At 40.4% G+C, this 18077-nt stretch overlaps 2 protein-coding genes across 2 annotated transcripts; both read left to right on the top strand.

Moving 5' to 3' along the window:
• The first annotated feature begins 2105 nt into the window (after nucleotides 1-2105).
• On the top strand, nucleotides 2106-10070 carry kmt5b (lysine methyltransferase 5B). The gene is made up of 10 exons (XM_068577675.1): nucleotides 2106-2624; nucleotides 4810-5053; nucleotides 5152-5299; nucleotides 5447-5612; nucleotides 5692-5801; nucleotides 6526-6692; nucleotides 6975-6994; nucleotides 7739-7875; nucleotides 8145-8344; nucleotides 8515-10070. Exons 2-10 carry the CDS (start codon nucleotides 4897-4899, stop codon nucleotides 10017-10019), a joined length of 2610 nt encoding a protein of 869 aa, XP_068433776.1. The 5' UTR covers nucleotides 2106-2624; nucleotides 4810-4896; the 3' UTR covers nucleotides 10020-10070.
• A 4228-nt stretch (nucleotides 10071-14298) lies between these two features.
• ccnb2 (cyclin B2) lies at nucleotides 14299-17024 on the top strand. The gene is made up of 8 exons (XM_068572473.1): nucleotides 14299-14481; nucleotides 14634-14744; nucleotides 15095-15361; nucleotides 15459-15617; nucleotides 15682-15918; nucleotides 16384-16524; nucleotides 16616-16726; nucleotides 16805-17024. Exons 1-8 carry the CDS (start codon nucleotides 14455-14457, stop codon nucleotides 16913-16915), a joined length of 1164 nt encoding a protein of 387 aa, XP_068428574.1. The 5' UTR covers nucleotides 14299-14454; the 3' UTR covers nucleotides 16916-17024.
• Nucleotides 17025-18077: the final 1053 nt, after the last annotated feature.

The following is an 18077-nucleotide window of genomic DNA, read 5'->3' as shown; positions in this document are numbered from 1 at the left end:
GCTAGGAATGAATGCGAGTTAAAAAATATATATATATATATACTGATACATTTGTCATTAAAGATGTCGTTAGCTGAAGTAATACTCCCACTGGCCTCATCACACATTATTTGCAGTGTACAGATGAATATTAAAAACCCCGACTGGGCAGACTTCCAGCTCGGCTCACACCTTCGTCACTAACAGTGTGAAGAAGGTCAGAGGTATTTAGGTGGTTTCCATGGTAACTGTCTTCTTCACACATGCAGGCCGCCCACATTGCAAAGCCTTCTGTAGAGTAAAGCTATGCAAAGAAAGGCTAAATTTCAAACACCCACCTAGTTCAAGCTTCTGGAGCCTTTTTGTGCTGTTTTTTTTATTGTCTGAGCGGTGTTTCAGGACTGAAGTTTCCTCAGCTCAGTTATCTGTGTTGGTTGGAAACAATCGTTTTCATGTGTTCACCTGAACATGTCAAAAATGCAAGTCACTTTGGATAAAAGCGTCAGCTAAATGAAATGTAATGTCAAACGCATAGATGCAGATGTGGAGTTATAGTTTCCCCCAAAAATGTCAAACTGTACAATATATGATTGTTTTTCAGTCAGTGTTTTAAGTTCAAAGTTAATGGCTTCAACAGCCCTCCACAAATGCACTAATCTTTTAATACTTTTAAATATATCCACAAGTGACAGATTGACAGTGACAGAAAGGCAAAATAGTAAAAATAACAACAACCAGAAACACCAATAACTCAATAAACCGCTTGTTACTTTATTATGAAATGTGATTTAAAAAAACTTTAAGGCTTGAGTTCGTTTTAATTTTTGTTGTTGATGCTTTAAAGTTTTTTTCTTCTCTTTTTCATTCTGATTGGTTAAAAAATAAAAAGTGGAAGTACTGGATGTTTTCATTTTGCATGAAATTATAGAGCAGATTAAATACAATCAAATTAACTGTTACTTTATTTATATATTTATAAGAGCCATATTTATTTATACTTAAAAAATCTAAACTGACAGGATTAGCACAACAACTAATAAAAAGCTGTGTGTGTGTGTGTGTGTGTGTGTGTATATATATATATATATATATATATATATATATATATATATATATATATATATATATATATATTATATATATTATATATATATATATAACTTTGCAGTTAATTTGATTGTATTTCATCTGCTCTGTAATATGTATATATATATATATATATATATATATATATATATATATATATATATATATATATATATATATATATATATATATATATATACTTGCAACAGATACTTCAATACATTTATTTTAAAACTTTAGTAACTTTGCAAATGTTGATTATTAATAGCAATCTAAATCAACTATTATATTATGATGTAATATAATTAAATTAAGTCATTTAGCAGCAGTATATACAGTAATTACATTTAGCTGCATTTAAAAAAAAAAGTTTTTATGATTAACTACCAATAAGATAAATAATTCTGAAACGGGACATTTATTGCCTTTTAGTTTGTGTATTTTAAGTATAACCGTTTCTTTAAATTATTTTTATTTCTATAAATATTCAATTTAAAAATAAAAAGCAAGCAAACAATTCAACTCATTAAGTGAATGTCAATGAATAAGTCAGTGATGTGGAACAATTAACAATGTCCATCCGGCTGGAACATCGTCTGGTTCTGTGCAGAAAGACCCGGTGAGCAGCCAATTTACGCACCACCAATAGTTCAGCGAAGGAACATCTCAATAATAGTGCGGCATAAGGGAGAAGTCCCGAGGTTTATATGTTTGGTTCTAAGTTCACTTGTTCTGGTGAGGTACTGCACGGAACGAGGCAAGCAGAACCTCACTCGTGTCTCCCTACTGGCGTTGGATTCTTTAGGGAAGCGCAAAGAGGTTTGTTTATGCAGCACTACTTTTTGTGTACATCCGACAAGTACTGGCTCAAACTAACACAATCAAGAAAAAAGACGGAGAAGAAAGCTACGATAAGTCGACAAGAACGTTCACTTATTGTTATTTATATTTGTACAGTTTCAGACTAAAACAATCTAGTACTGTTCCTCATTTCTGTCCCGACGGACGACAATGATGGGTCTATTTTCTGTCGGGGATGGCGGTGGTGCTGCGCCTTTCTCTCTCGCTCTCTCTCTCCCTCTCCGCCATCTTGAATTTTAATGTTAGTTAAAAAAAATAAAAAAAATGTTTCCTGTGATATTTTCTCGTTTAGGATCTCGTGCCAAAATCGGATTACTTTAAGGAGTTTTAATCCGTGTTTTATTTTTTTAAAAATTTCACACAACCACTTTATTGTGTATTTGTTCTGCTTCCGACTCGAGACATTTAAACGCTACCAGCGCGTGTGAGCGCCTTACGCTATTTAAACCGCCAGCTATTGGGATCAATAAAAGGCCCGGAACCGAACCCTTTTGGGTCACACCTCTCGGTCTGGCGACGAGCGGGGATCGAACCCGCAGCCGACGAGAGGGGGGATCTCACGGCACGTTAAATAACTTTTAAATTCGCTCGCTCGCTTTATATTCGGGCCCCCGTTGAAGAAGCTAACCGGCCCGATGGCTTCCACCACCACCATCATCATCATCCGTTAGCCCGCTGCGGTCCCCGCTGGGTGGCAGGTAACGTACCGGGGAAGGGAGAGACCTACCGAAGGTCACCGTCGAGGGTTTTATATCCACAATATGTTGGTCAAGAGGGAGAAAATGTGACGTTTTGTTATCGCCGACCGTCTGTTGTTGACTGTGAGCAGACGGCAGCTAAGCTAGCTTACTGAAGTTTAAGTTTGCAGAGGTACAGACGCGCAATTATTGCATTTATATTTTGTTTGTGGTTTTAATACAGGGGGGAGAGTACATGGTGGTTTCGGGTGCGTTATTAGCTGTACATCGGCATGCACCATGGATTATTTCGATGTCGCCTAAGAAGTGGGGTGGATGTGTTTTGGTGTGATATCGTTAAATATCAACCAGCCTTTTTGAGCCGTATCTGTGCACCGGTCTTTGTGTGTGTTTCAACGCGGAGCACACTTTGTAACTGGTGGTGTGTGTGCGTTTTGTTTAAAACGTCGGTAACTTGGTCGGGGTTTGGTTGCAGCTTCCCGGCGTCGATTAGCTCCATGCGAACGGGAGGAAGACGCACACGGGCGGAGACACACACGACAGTTAGCAAACAATGCAAACGCGTTTATTGATAACACTCTTCACGCAGGCTCGGCCGCTGCTGTCCGCGTGCGTGTGGCCTTCCGGGTCCCCACCTGCATTTATTGTAATTTTATTGTGTCTAACGTCGTCTTTTTTTTCTTTTCTTTTTTTGGTATGCATCGATTATAAATGAGATGATGCTCCTTGCGACGGAATTGCGCATTTGGAAGCCATGTCTACTTGCGTGGTAGAAGTATAATTTTATTAGATGTGATTGTAGCGTTTGGTGAATATGTATACATATGTATAAATGTGGTCCATCATTTAACATAAATACGATACTTTGTGTGATGGCACCAAAGACGTTGCACTTGACAGTAAGCCAGTGCGGTATTTGGATCTACCGTTAGGCGGCGCTGCAGGATTATTTTAAACTTGTTTCCTCCACACTGATTTCCTGTCTTGTAAACACGGAAGTGTTCACAACTTTCATTTGAGCAGAAGTAGTAATGCTACGGTGTGAAAAATATACTTTGTTGCATGTAAAACAATATTGGAATTAAACTTAATTACGTGAAAGTACAATAGTAAATAAATCAAATAGAGGTACTAATGCATAATGGATAATAATCATTGATCTGTTTGTCATTTTAATGTGGCAGCTTATAAAGGTGGAGCTAGTTTTTGGTTACTTTATACTACCTATATCACAATTTATATATATATATATATATATATATATATATATATATATATATATATATATATATATATATATATATATATTTGAATTGTTAATTAATTCTGCAAAGTAGTTTTAAGCTTTAAAATGTTGTGGAGTAAAAAAATAACACAGTAGTTTCCCTCGAGATGTGTTGGAGTAGAACAGAAGTATAAAGTAGCAGAAAATGGGGGGAAAAAGTTAAGTACATGCACTGCAAAATTGTACATTACATTCTAGCACTGCTTATACCTACCACCGTGTAAACAACAACAGCCACCACTGGGTGATGGCTGTGACTGACTGGGACCTTAAGTCGACTTCAGTACTCGTCCACGTTGTTTATTTGAGTTCAGAATCCGGTTTATTGTCGAGGAGGTTTACACATCCTGAATTTCTATCCATCTAAATGTTTTGGTGTATAACAATAAACAAAGAGAAAGGGGAAAATACAAAAAAAAATACTGCAAAAGTCAAGAAACTGCGGAAAATATATAAACAATATATCAGTTTTTCAAATAAGAGCTCCTCAGTTTTGTGCAGAATGTGTACAATATTCTCTAGAGTGATTAAAAGTTCACAGAAGTATGGAAAAGATGTGCATCATAGTCCATCATAATGTAATGCATTATGACAGAATATGGCCAGAGTTATTGTATCCCAAAGTGTCCTCACTGAGATGTATCTATCTCTCTCTGTTTATCTGTGTAAAGATCCATAAGATCACAGCCCAAATTACATTTCACAAGGGTAAATGGGGCACAGATAATAAAACAAATAAATACAGATGCATAAACCATTTTTCTTTCTTTCTTGGTAGTCTTTGAGCTGGTAAAGTATCCACCTGCTCATTTCCGTTTTTGTTTTTTCTTCAATCTTTGTAAACTAATTGGATTTGGCATCTAGTAATGTTTGCTTTTATTTTCTTTGCTCTACCTCTAGGTTTCCAACTCTAGACCCCAGTCTTCCCCCTTCGAGTGTTTGTTCATCTCGTAGACTAAATGCAACTCGACCAGAGGGCTTGTGGGCATGAAGTGGCTGGGCGAATCCAAGAACATGGTATTAAATGGCAGACGACACGGAAACAAGTTGACCAGCGAGCAACATGTAAGCCAGACTCGCTCTCAGCACTCACAGCGGGCATCTCTGCGCCACAACAAAAACAGAAGTCGAAGATGTAGCAGCAGTGAGTTGAACGTGTTTACATTATAAACGCCAAACAACAACGTGTGGATTCTTCACCAGACACATAAACTAACGCCACTCTCTGTTTGGTGTTCACAGGGTTCAGTGCAGCCAGTCTGGAGGCAGAGAAACGCTATGTGCCCACCTCAGGAATGACTGCCAAGGAGTTGTGTGAGCATGATGACCTGACCACGAGCCTCATCTTGGATCCGTATCTGGGCTTTCAAACTCACAAAATGAACACCAGGTCAGCAGATCCGCCACAGTGAAGTTGATGGTTGTGCAGTTTCTTCCCAGTCGTATTGTCATTGATGTAGACATATGTCTCCTCCTTTCAATAAGTTGTGTTTTTATTTCTGCTTTTTCACGTTGTGACACTAATACGCCCTCACAGATTTCGACCGATTAAGGGAAGACAAGAAGAGCTGAAGGAGATCATTGAGCGCTTCAAGAAACACGACAACTTGGAGAAAGCTTTCAGAGCTCTGACAACGGGAGACTGGTCCCGAAATCTTTTTCTCCACAAGACGAAAGCTCAAGAAAGGCTCTTCAAGCAACATGTAAAACACATTGTCTGAGCTCTTTGCCTGTATTTCTTCCAGGCTCAAAAACGGATTACTAACTCTATGTTCTGCACAGGTATTTGTGTATCTGCGGATGTTTGCCACAGACAGCGGGTTTGAGATTCTCCCTTGTAATCGCTATTCATCAGAGCAAAATGGAGCTAAAATTGTGGCAACAAAGGAATGGTGAGGACATGCTGCCACCTGTTATTTCTGACTATAACAGCACCACTAGTGAACAAGCTGCTCCCATTAGCACCCACCCTCTAAATGCATGGAACTGTTCTAACAGATTTCTCTTTCGATGACTATTTTATGGTTTTATGCATCAATATTAACCGCATTAGCCTGCGCTGGTGTTGTAACAGAAAACATAGTCACGGTTCGGTACGACAAAGGAAAAAAAATAATGCAAAGGGATAAGGTTCTTTTGCTTTTCATTTATTTTGAACAGACAAGTAGTTGACATTGTGTTGACATTCTCTTGCTAGGCATTGATTTAAAACTTTGGTTCTACTTTTTTCATAAATAAATGAGCATTGTTTACTTTCATATAATACTGAATAAACCCTAAAAATACAACAGGTCACAGTGGGCAATAAAACTGAAAAGCATCTATTAGCTGTGAAACAGAAAATACAAAATGAGCGTTGGCGTGTTGTGCTCACATCAGTGTTTTATTAGGTACGACTTAAGAGCGTGATTTTTTTTTATTTTATTTGTGCACCTAGCTTCCACATAACGTGCATCTGACTGCATATTAAGTCATCTGTAAACGTCACAATTATAACCTGCACATTATATATAATTTTTTCATTTTGGTACACAGGAGCTGTATGACTCTTAGACACGTAATGCAACCCGCTCTGCAGTGTGTAACGAAACTGTTCTGCCCTGTGGTGTTTTCCAGGAAAAGAAATGACAAGATCGAGTACCTGGTTGGATGCATTGCTGAACTTTCAGAGAGTGAGGAAAATATGTTGCTCCGGCACGGCGAGAACGACTTCAGCGTCATGTACTCAACTCGCAAGAACTGTGCACAGCTCTGGTTGGGACCGGCTGCGTTTATCAATCACGGTATTAGTCGTTCTAGTATCTCAATGTTTAGAGCTGGACTGTGAGTTTGGTATATTAGCCATTTTTCCCTGTATGGATAAGGACATCAAAATGTATCGAGGGGAGTGCGTATATATATTTTTTTCCTGGGCGAGCTTGCTCATGATCGGGTGTTGTTGGTACGGTAAAAACAGGATCAAATGCTTTAATCGGGGTAATTGTTTTCTTATGAAAAATATAAATCTCCATGAGTCCAACATTCTTCATAAGCATACTAATTTGATTGTGTTTTTTTTTTCCCAGATTGTCGACCAAACTGCAAGGTAGGTTCTTTGAAATGGTCTCTTGAAGGAAAACTTCTGATGCTTTAAAGTGTGGTTCTATGAGGTACTTATCCTTAGTGGGTGGATGCCAGCTGGCACAGCATGTACTGCTGTGGAAATTAAATAATCTTTTATGCGGTGTGGCTAAAATACACCAGTTTTAATGTACAATATATTTATAACATTTTCACGACTTTACCTTATTGTCAAACAGCCCTTAATGCAAGGGAACTGCAGCACTTTTTCAGTGTTCTCTTCAAGGCCTCTTCATCGACAGAAACAGTAATTTTGCCTCTCAGAACATGCAGGTTTGTCTACCACTGCCATGATTGGTAAATTTGTTTCTTTTGTGACTTTGTTGATTTTTTTTTTTTTTTTTTTTTTTTTTTTTTGGTGGATTCACCCAAGTCCCAAGTAAAAACGAAAAATTGTAATGGAGTCCAGTGGCTTGGAGGAGCATAAATAATAAGTTCCTCATCAGAAATGTTTGTTTGACAGCAAGGTAAATTGTAATATTCTAAATATAGCTTAAACTGATATTGATTCTTTCAATACGCCCACAGAAGAACATTGATTCCATGCTGGTTCTCCTGTCTGTTTCTCCAAACTCTGTTTACTGTTGGTAATACTTTGTGAATAAGTACCTTGCATAACCTCACTTTACTATCTCTTGAAGAAAAGCTTAAAACAATCCGTGCGGAGGCTCTGCAAACTAACACCTTTGTGTTTTATTGTGTTGTATAGTTTGTGTCGACAGGGCGGGACACGGCCTGTGTGAAGGTTTTGAGAGACATTGAACCAGGAGAGGAAATCTCATGTTATTACGGAGATGGTTTTTTTGGAGAAAACAATGAATTTTGTGAATGCTATACATGTGAACGGTATGTGTAACATCAACTATACTGCATGGAATGTGTTATATGTACAGTGTTTTTGATTTATGTGTATTATTTATGCATGTGTATATGTGCTGTTAATTTTAAAAAAAAATTCAAAATATGATGCATATGGTGTGTTGAGCCTACAGATAAAGATATAAACTTTTATACATTAATAATCACTCACTAAAGCTGCGTTTTTGCAGTTTTTTTAATTAGAACTTTTCAGGGCTGATTTTTCTCTTCCCACTCGTTTTGTTGTTGTGGTGCAGACGGGGCACTGGCGCTTTCAAATCCAAAGCTGGGCTGCCAGTGGAAGTGCCCGTGATCAACAGCAAGTACGGGTTGCGGGAGACGGACAAGCGGCTCAACAGACTGAAGAAGCTGGGGGAAGGAAACCGGAGCTCAGATAGTCACTCTGTAGGCTCTCACACCGACGGTGACTCTCAGGAAATGCCAAAAACACATCAATGTAAGAGTTCACTAAGTATACAATGCTGTGTCGCTACCATCATATGCGACGATTGTGTCTTTCTCAGTTTACTTATATTATGGATGTTGAGGCATCCTATCAGGCAACATGACGGGTTTTTGAAAATGTTATCAATGCGTGATGTGCAACACTTTATCTTTTCCCACCAGCTGCCAGAAAAAGAACATCATCTTCTGGCCTGAAGTATAAAAACAGGACTCAATCGAGACAGACTTTGTCGAGAGCCCTTACTACCTCATGTTCAAAGCAAGGTCGTGTAAACAATAACAGGGTACCAAAGAGACTAAAATCCCAATCCAAGCCTTCACTGAGTAAAGTCCAGTTGCGGAGCCGCAGGCGGGGTGCAGAGCCCAAGGCATTGGCCAAAGGCGAGACTTGCGTGCTGGGTCTCAGGGACTCGAAGGTGTCGCTGTGTAAAGGTGTCACCGTGAAGAAGGAGAAGGATGGACATGAGCTGATGCAGCAGACGTTAGGCCAGCGGGGCTGCCTCACCCGTCACGCTGCCAAGGAAAACGGCAATCTACCGCACGGACCAGGCAGCGAGGGCAGCCAGTGTTCGACGTATAGAACTCGCAGGTCCACGCGGACCCTCGTTAAGGCCCAGGAAACATCCGCTGGCGTTAAGCTGGAGCCCAGCGCCATGGATGGCTTGAGCCCAGTACCTGGAGGAGTAGTCATTAAGACGGAGCCGGCTGACCTGGAGGAGTACCTCGGCCACGGGGTGAGCCTCGAGCAGCCGGTGTTGGACACCGGCTATACCAGAAGAGGCTCGTGCTCCAGGCGGAAACGGCCAGCGCGTCTCCGGAACGAGCGGACAATTAAATGCGAGGACGCTTACAGCGAGTCGTTCACGCCGGTGGCTGCTGGCCACGCCGCCAACTTCTCTGACTGCGGGAACGTGCTGCTGAGCTTTGCCGACCGACACAGGGACTACAACGGGGTTTCCAATGGCAGCAAGTCCCTCCGGAGGGACAAGAGTAAGAGTGGCTGCCGGTCGCAGGACAAGGGGAAGAAGAAGCGTCAGATCACACGATACGACGCTCAGCTGATCCTGGAGAACAACACGGGCATCCCCAAGCTGACTCTCCGCCGGCGGAGGGACAGCAGCAGTAGTAAGACCAACGACGCCAACGACCCCGTTGGCTCCTCCAACCTTTCTGCCTCCACGGTCAACTCGGCCTCTTCCAGCAAAATCAGCATCAAGTTCAGCAAGGACCACGACAAGGACAAAAGCGGCTCGTACATCGCCAAACTGAACAACGGCTTTTCCCCTGTGGTGCACAGTAACTCCACCAAGCTGAAGATCCATTTGAAGAGGGAGGACGACGCGCGCAGAATATCCCAGTCGAAGATGGACCAGATGTCTTATAATGGGGACATGGGCCAGAGTCTGGAGGCCAGGAATGGTGGACATCGGACCCAAAAGGTCCTGGCCGAGCCGTCGTCCTCATCCTCTTCCTCTTCTTCTTCCTCGTCCGACGACGAGGAGGAAGAGGATGATGACGAGGATGACTATTTCGACAATGAGTTTGATGACGATTTCATTCCACTTCCTCCAGCAAAGCGCCTCCGACTCATCGTGGGTAAAGACTCCATTGACATCGATATCTCCTCCAGGAGGAGGGAGGATCAGTCTCTGAGGCTCAATGCATAAGCTGTGGAGCTCATCACTCCCCCCGCCCTGTAAATACAGATGACTCGCTAATCAACTGTTGTGTTGATGTAAAAGAAGTACAGTAATTTAAAAACAAAAAATGCTGAAAAATTCTGAATGAAGGTGCTGTTGACCTAAAACAAATCTCTGTTGTTCACTTAAGTTCATCAAGTTTTTGTGGAAAAACAAATAACATTATTTAAGCAAAAGCTAATTTAACCATTTAATCAGCACACTATTCTAAATTCAAACCGCAGTCCAGTGGTTCTCTTTATACTTTCTGAATAATCTGTCAGTAAGTGGACTAACGAGTATTTGTTTTACGTTAAACTATTCCTTTAAGTGAATGCACTTGTTATATTCATAAAGGACATGGATATTGTAGAAAGTGTACATTATGGTGACTATCCCATCTGTCTTATAGGCAGGTTTTTATGGAACATTTGATTTATGTCTCTTAGTTTGTAACTTTTTTTTTTTTTCTTTTTTCTTGTTTGCGTGGCGCCCCGTGCAGAGTGCACAGTGCGGATGGTCCAGAGACATTACGAGATCAGTATACTCAGTTCATTTGGATCCAGGTGCCATGTTGCCATTATCCCAGTAGTTTTCCTGGTTAAAAAAAACACTTTGAATTTTAGTAATTCATTAATTATCAACATTATTTACTGTGTAAGTTAATTACCCTGTTGAGTCCAATCATGCCATGTTTAACCCTTAAAGAAAATCATCATATTGTTCATCATAGAAAGAGCTGCTGAGGCAGACAGTTTTTTATATAAATATATATATATATATGTATGTATGTGTGTGTGTGTGTGTGTGTTGTGTAACCATGCACCCAAAGTGAATGAGCTGCAGACCACTGACACAACGTCGACCCACGGAAATGTTTGCATCAACGACGCGCATGTGGAACTACAGCGCGTCTTTACACGAGCAACATAACGGAGTTGCACAACGTTTTTTTTTTTGTTTAGTTTTTTTTGCCTCCTCCCCCACCCCCTCCTCTCTCAGAGCACTGTAAATAAATTACATTAATTAAGATGCAGAGTTCCAAGAAATAAAAGCACACAAGGGTTATTACTGTGTAATGGTGACATGGCACGCGTCAGCAGTTCAAACCAAATCCCAAACATGAAGGCTACCTATTTGTTTTTTAAAAACCTTTGATCAAGGAAAGTAACGTACAGAAAGGCCGACTCACGTCCCTCAACTGAACATCTATTTTCTCTTAAAGTCCAGTCTCACTTTTGATTTTTTTTATTTACCTAATCAGACATTTTGGAAGTTAAGATGTCCACTTGACACTAGGGTTTGGAGAGGAAAAGAAATTACATGTGAAATATTCTTAACTCGTGTAGAATCATGAATCATTTTCCTCTATGGTGCTACTTTTTATTTCCTCACCGTCTTGGTTTGAGTTTCTGTCCCGTGTGACTCTTCACTGGTAGATGATGGCAGCATTAATGTCAACCGGCCCCCGAAATTCTGTAGAAATACACGTCTTTTATCAGTTGTTTGTAGCATATTTAACTTGCTGTTTTTCTTTTCTTTTTCTTTTTAATCACAGGTGCTTTTTATTTTGTTTGCAATGTAGAAAACTGTCTCCCACAGCATTAGGTGCCTTAACAAAGAGCTTTTTGACATTTAGACCAAATTTGTGACTAATCAATGAAGAGTGACTATGCTGAGCCATCTGCTTCCCCCTTGAGATATTGAAACACTTCAACAGTCCTGTATATTATTTTATTTTTGTTGTGTGGATTATAAATGAACTTTCCAAATAGATCAAGGGATCAACTGAGATTGAATGTTAACCCACGTCTCCTTGTGTTAATATGTACTGTTCATATCACCAGCAGCTAATCACCGTTCTGAACCTGGCTCAGTCTGTCCTTCCCCTTCGTTGGACGTCTTCATCACTGTAAACTGTTCCAGGTGTACCGTCTATGTGCTCTTTGTCCAATAGACAGCTGTCGAGATCTCCAATTGATCCAAAAAGGAAAGAGAAAAGAGAAGAAAAAAAGGAAAACAAATGTGAATAGTATGCAGACATTTTAGCGTGTTGCGTTGGTAGTGGGAAACGTAAAGAGAATTAAAAATGGACAGTGCATATATTGTCCGATATGTAAATCTTGTGAACACATCTTGTACTTATTTAACAGTTTTGAATACTTGAAAACTATATAAAGTTTCTTTGTGACTCTTGTTTTCCCGAGCCTGATCTGAGGTTGACTGGATGTTGACGGCAAAGTTTGTTTTTTCAAATGTTTTTCTAGTTTCTGTTGCAGATATTAGTTCTAATCTATATTTTTTTATTGTCAACAAATCCGACAAAAAGGGTAAAACCAACAGTGTGTTAGACCGTCTTTTAATACGTTCAGCGCCAAGCCCATAGTTCCTACCGATGTAAAGCTTTACAATCATTGAATATATACATTTATAATTATACTTTTAATTGTATATATTTTTGTATATGAATGTTTCTGATATCAGTTATTTCCATTTACTGGTTTTAATAAAATCAGTGCGTCAAAATAGTGCTTTTTTTCGGGCATTGGGTCTAAATACTACACACAGTGATGGAGGATGTCAGCCATTATGGTTTACACAATAGAGCTCTGTGGATTTGATAATATATATTAGTATTAGTTCACTGTTGGCTTTGGGGTCTTTTTGTGAGATTTGTTGACAAAAGGAAAACCATAAAATAACACCCGACATATCCTTAAAATCAGTTCAGAAAACTCATTGTCTTTTCAACAAACAAAATCTCCATGCTCAGAAGCGTTTAAATCAGACATGAACACACATTTTAAAGTTAAAAAGGTTTGCAAATTATGCTTTGAATATATGCTTCATTGAAAGTTCTTTGCAACAGCTCTCTCAGTAAGTTGTCTTAAGTGTGTGTGACATGGATTGATTCAAACACACCAGACTTCATAAAGCTGCTCATATCAATATGTTGTTTGTATTATCAATAGATCAAATGAACTGGAATGGAAATCTGTTTGTTTTATGATGTCGCTTGCCACTTTAATGTTTTGATTTACTCTCTTCGTGTTTTCACCAAACAAAGCTCTGATGAATAAACTGTCTGCACATTAACAGCAGACAACAGGTAAGACAACAGGTAACTAGTTGGTGAAGAAAATGGAACATTTAACACATGTATGACTTCAGCTCAAACCCTAGGGGAATAAATACAAATGTTATTTTTTTTCTACCTTTTATCCAGCTACTGTTTTTTTTTCCTCCCCCTGATCTTGCAGGTGTTAATTGTCTGTAAACACCTTGCCCAGATGTTCACACATTTATTTGGCATTTTAAATTCACAGGTGATGCTGAGTTTTAATGCAACGTCACTACAAACACGACCCTGCTGTCGTCTCCCTCGCTGTAATTGTACAAAAGTACACATTAGCTCATTTTGAATGGATGTGTGTTATTGGATTGTAGTTATGCATCAGTGTGTTCATAGCTTTTATATTAGAGATGGTACATATATTTATATAATTATATTTTAGCTTAATGTATATATATATATGTATATATATATATATATATATATATGTATATATATATATGTATATATATATATATGTATATATGTATATGTATATATGTATATATATATATATGTATATATATATATATATGTATATGTATATATGTATATATATATATATATATATATATATATATATATATATATATATGTGTATATATGTATATATACATATATATGTATATATATATCTACATATATATGTAGATATATATGTATATATATATACATATATATGTATATATATATATATATGTGTACATTGTAGTTATTATTTTTGTATGCAAATTTGCAAAGTAACATGTCAAATTAATAAAGTGGCGCAAATGTAAAGTAAAGTATTAAATATAGCATAAAATGGAAATTGTTCAAAGGAAATAGTGGATTTAATTGTGAGGGAAAGATGCCAGCGTCATTCTGAGTCAACGATATTCAGTTATCTAATATAAATTAATCTAAAACGGGTCTAATTAGTACTTTAGGTACTTTAAGTACATTATTCTGCGAATACTTTTACTAGAGTGACGTTTCGAATTCATTAAACTTTGATCTCAGTAACCACATCAGAGTTGTACTTATTCAACTGAACAACAATATCTTTAGAAACTATAATTTCCGACATTTACATATCACCAAAACTGTATCCTTGACCTCGTTTGGGTTGTCAGCCAATCAGGAGCGACCTCCTCGACGCAGCAACCAATCAGATTAGTCGGAGTGCTATTTGAAAGCGGCTCGTACCTTTGCTGTTTACCTGCAGATCTCGGTGTCCACGGAGCTTATCGTTAACGCGTGCTTAAAGAGTAGAAGAAAGTGAACCCTTGCACCGCTGCTTTAACGCGCTGTTTGTCCACGTTTCTACTAAACATGTCTGCCGTTGATGTTCGTCTTGTGGTGAGTACACGGACGCCATCGCGCTGTTTACGTTATCGCATGTGACCCGTGTGGCTTTCTGTTTCTCCTGCGCTCTAATCATGTGTAACCGACGCTTTGCACCAGGCAGCATTTCTGAAGTTTAATTTTATGTCTTTAATTTTTCTAAGCAGCTCCCGGCCGCAGAGAACCCGGGGAAGATGGCTAAAAACCCCGCTGGTGTGAGGCGAGCAGCTCTCGGAGAGATCACGAACTTCCCCGCAGCGCCGGCAGTCAACACCAAGGTGACCTTATGACGTCTTTATCTGACTGTCGATTCTGTGAATCTACATCATGACCTTTTTTTAAACGCACACAACTGGACACGTGCCGCATGAAGTGTCCTAAAGTATGTGGACACCCTTGTAGTCAACGACGGAAGTCACGTGGAATGCTTTCCGGAAGTAGTGTCTTGTTGTTTGGATCCCCCCTGTAATATTTTAGTTTAACTAGGTGTGTGTGTGTGTGTGTGTGTGTGTGTGTGTGTGTGTGTGTGTGTGTGTGTGTGTGTGTGTGTGTGTGTGTGTGGGGCCCCCTCAAAAAAGGATTTTATGATGCTTTTCTAAATTCAGCTGCCTTCACTTTGTCCCCTCAGAGGACCGGACCTGCCAAAGTGTCAGCCAAACACGGCCAGAAGGACAAACCGGTGGTGCTTCCAGTAGTCCGGGTCCCGGCACCTGCAGAGCCCCTCCCCGAGATCTCACAGTCGGCTGACGTGTCCATGAGGGAGGCGGAGGCGCTATGCCAGGCGTTCTCCGAGGCGCTGCTCACCGTGCAGGACGTCGACGAGCAGGATGCGGAGCAGACTCAGCTCTGCTCCGAGTACGTCAAAGACATCTACAACTATCTGCACGTCCTGGAGGTGACTTGTTTATTCCCTCACCCATCAGCTGAACTCTCTGCTCACCTCCTTTTTTATTTAATTTGATTCTGGGTTTCATTGCTCTCCGTCTCCACAGGTGGAACAAGCTGTACGAGTTGACTACATGCAGGGTTATGAGATCTCTGCACGCATGCGGGCCCTTCTGGTAGACTGGTTGGTCCAGGTCCACTCCAGGTTCCAGCTGCTGCAGGAGACCCTGTACCTCACAGTCGCCATCCTGGATCGATTTCTCCAGGTAGGAACGGTCTCGCTGGTCTTCTCTTGTGTTTGAACTGTGTAACCAACTCTTCTGCCTGCAGGTCCAGCCGGTCACTCGCAGGAAGCTGCAGCTCGTTGGTGTGACCGCCATGCTGGTGGCCTGTAAGTACGAGGAGATGTACGCGCCGGAGGTCAGCGACTTCGCCTACATCACGGACAACGCCTTCTCAACAGCCCAGATTCTGGAGATGGAACAGCAGGTTTTGAGGACTCTGAACTTTGCTCTTGGACGTCCTCTACCGTTGCACTTCCTCAGACGGGCCTCCAAGGTCGCCAGTGTGAGTTGTTTTTAACTTTATTTACCACAGACATTGGTAGAGGGAGTTTAATGTGCACCGCCAATGTGGGAAACCATTTTCTCTGTTGCAGTGTATGCACTGGACTCTCCTCGACCCACATTCACAACTTCATTGCTTTAAATGAGATGGGTTTTTTTTTTGTGTCTGTTCTTTGGGAGATCAGACGCTCATTTATTCTGCAGACGTGTCGGCCAGCAACCTTTTTTTTTTTTTTGTTGTTGTGACCAAGCAGTAGACTGAGCGTTTATTTACTTGCTCTCAATGGCAAAAATAAGAATTGTGTTCAAGGCTTTGCGACTAATTGGCTGTTTAAATATGGACCATAAGAGCAGAACTCATTTTATGGTCACTAATGTTTTTAGTTGGTTGCAATAGTCCACTTGGAAAGGTTTCCATTTCACCAGACGCGATTTGTGAACTGAGAAACTGGCTGTTTTGTGTCAGTCTGACGTAGAGAGACACACGCTGGCTAAGTACCTGATGGAGCTGACGCTGCTGGACTACGACATGGTGCACTACAGGCCCTCTGAGATCGCCGCTGCCTCGCTGTGCCTCTCCCAGCTGCTGCTTGAAGGGCTGCCGTGGGTGAGTTTGAATCCCTTCGAGAAACGTGAACCAATTTGTTAAACATGTCCTCTTTTTAAAAAAAAAAAAAATATTTGAATTGTCTCGTCAGTCTCCCACACAGCAGCATTACTCTACTTACAACGCGGCCCACCTGAAGCCGATCATGCAGCACATCGCCCGCAATGTTGTGATGGTGAACGAGGGGAAAACCAAATTCCAGGTGAGTTGACGCTGCAGCATTTACTTTTTTGCTTTATATATATTTTTGCATGTGAAAACATTTGTTGTTGTCCCGCAGGCCGTGAAAAACAAGTACTCGAGCAGCAAGCTGATGAAGATCAGCCTCGTCCCTCAGCTAGCGTCGGCCACCGTGAAGACCATGGCGGCCGCTCTGCCCAAAGCGCCCTGAGGCGTCAGGTTTCCAGCTCGTCAGCGGACATGACACGCGCACTTTATTTTTAGATTGCTCACAATCTGTGGAGACGCTAGATTAGTTTTTAAATAAAATGTTAACTTTTTTTCATCAGTGCTTTGTGATTTGTTTAGATTTGAATGCTAAAAAAAATTTTTTATTCTGTGATGGCACATGTTTGTGGCGGTTCATATTTTACTCCAGTGACACTTTTTTTTGTTGGTCCTTTTTTCAACTGGAATCAAACAAGTAGTTTAAGAGGTGACCCATTTTCTGGCTGCCACTCTTTGAATGTGATGCTTAATTTATTAAATGTGGCAACTTTAATATTTGGCCCATTAATGTCGCAACAAAAACCCTATTCGCTCAGTGACGATCTGAATCTTTAAAAAACAATGATGTGACTTCTCTTTGTGGGTGAGAAGACATAAATGGAGGCCACTGTGACACGTTAGTGTGCCCCTCCGCACCCTAAATGTGAGAGAATGAGTCTGAGGTCACGGTCGTTTCTGCTGGACGTTGCTCATCAGAGCGTCCCAAAAGCGAGAAACTCTTCTGTCCGTTGGCCACACAAAGACTGAGTGGTGTCTGTTCTCCGCCGTCACAACTGTACGTTCATGCAGAATAACGCCATTTAGAGGCTTGTGTTCCCTCTCGCTGAGTAGTCTTGAGTGTGTGTGGAGGAGCATTGTGTTCAGACCGACCCTGACTTCATCCCCCTCAGCCTGAATGAGGTGCAGCACTGTAATCTGCTGACCAACAAACATGACGTCTATCTTAAAGAAATACACTTCTTAAAATATTAAGAGTTTATAAAAGTGAATGTTTCAAAACCCGAACTATCATTTCCCATTTGTACCTTTTGCAGTGGACTAAATGTTTTTGTCCAAACCAACATTAAACTAAAAGGAAAAACAGGAAACTAAAGTTTTACGTTAGGAATTCTTAGACTTGCAGCTAAGATTTGATAAGTGTCATATTAGTAAAGTAAATCTAATCTCAACTGCTTCAGCTTTATTAGACTGTCTGCCATTCAGTACAGCTTGACTTTATATGAATGCCACGATATTCTCGCACCTCTTGTACTGCATCACTACCTGGTCATAAGCCTCTCAAACAACCATTCGACCCATATCAATGTATAACCAGACAGTAAAAG

Source organism: Clinocottus analis, unplaced genomic scaffold (genome assembly GCF_023055335.1).
Source record: "Clinocottus analis isolate CAN_PGR_092001 unplaced genomic scaffold, fCliAna1.0.p SCAF_1, whole genome shotgun sequence".
NCBI classification, from domain to species: domain Eukaryota; kingdom Metazoa; phylum Chordata; class Actinopteri; order Perciformes; family Cottidae; genus Clinocottus; species Clinocottus analis.
Note: the sequence above shows the minus strand (reverse complement) of the source record. Positions and strands in the feature narration are given on the sequence as shown.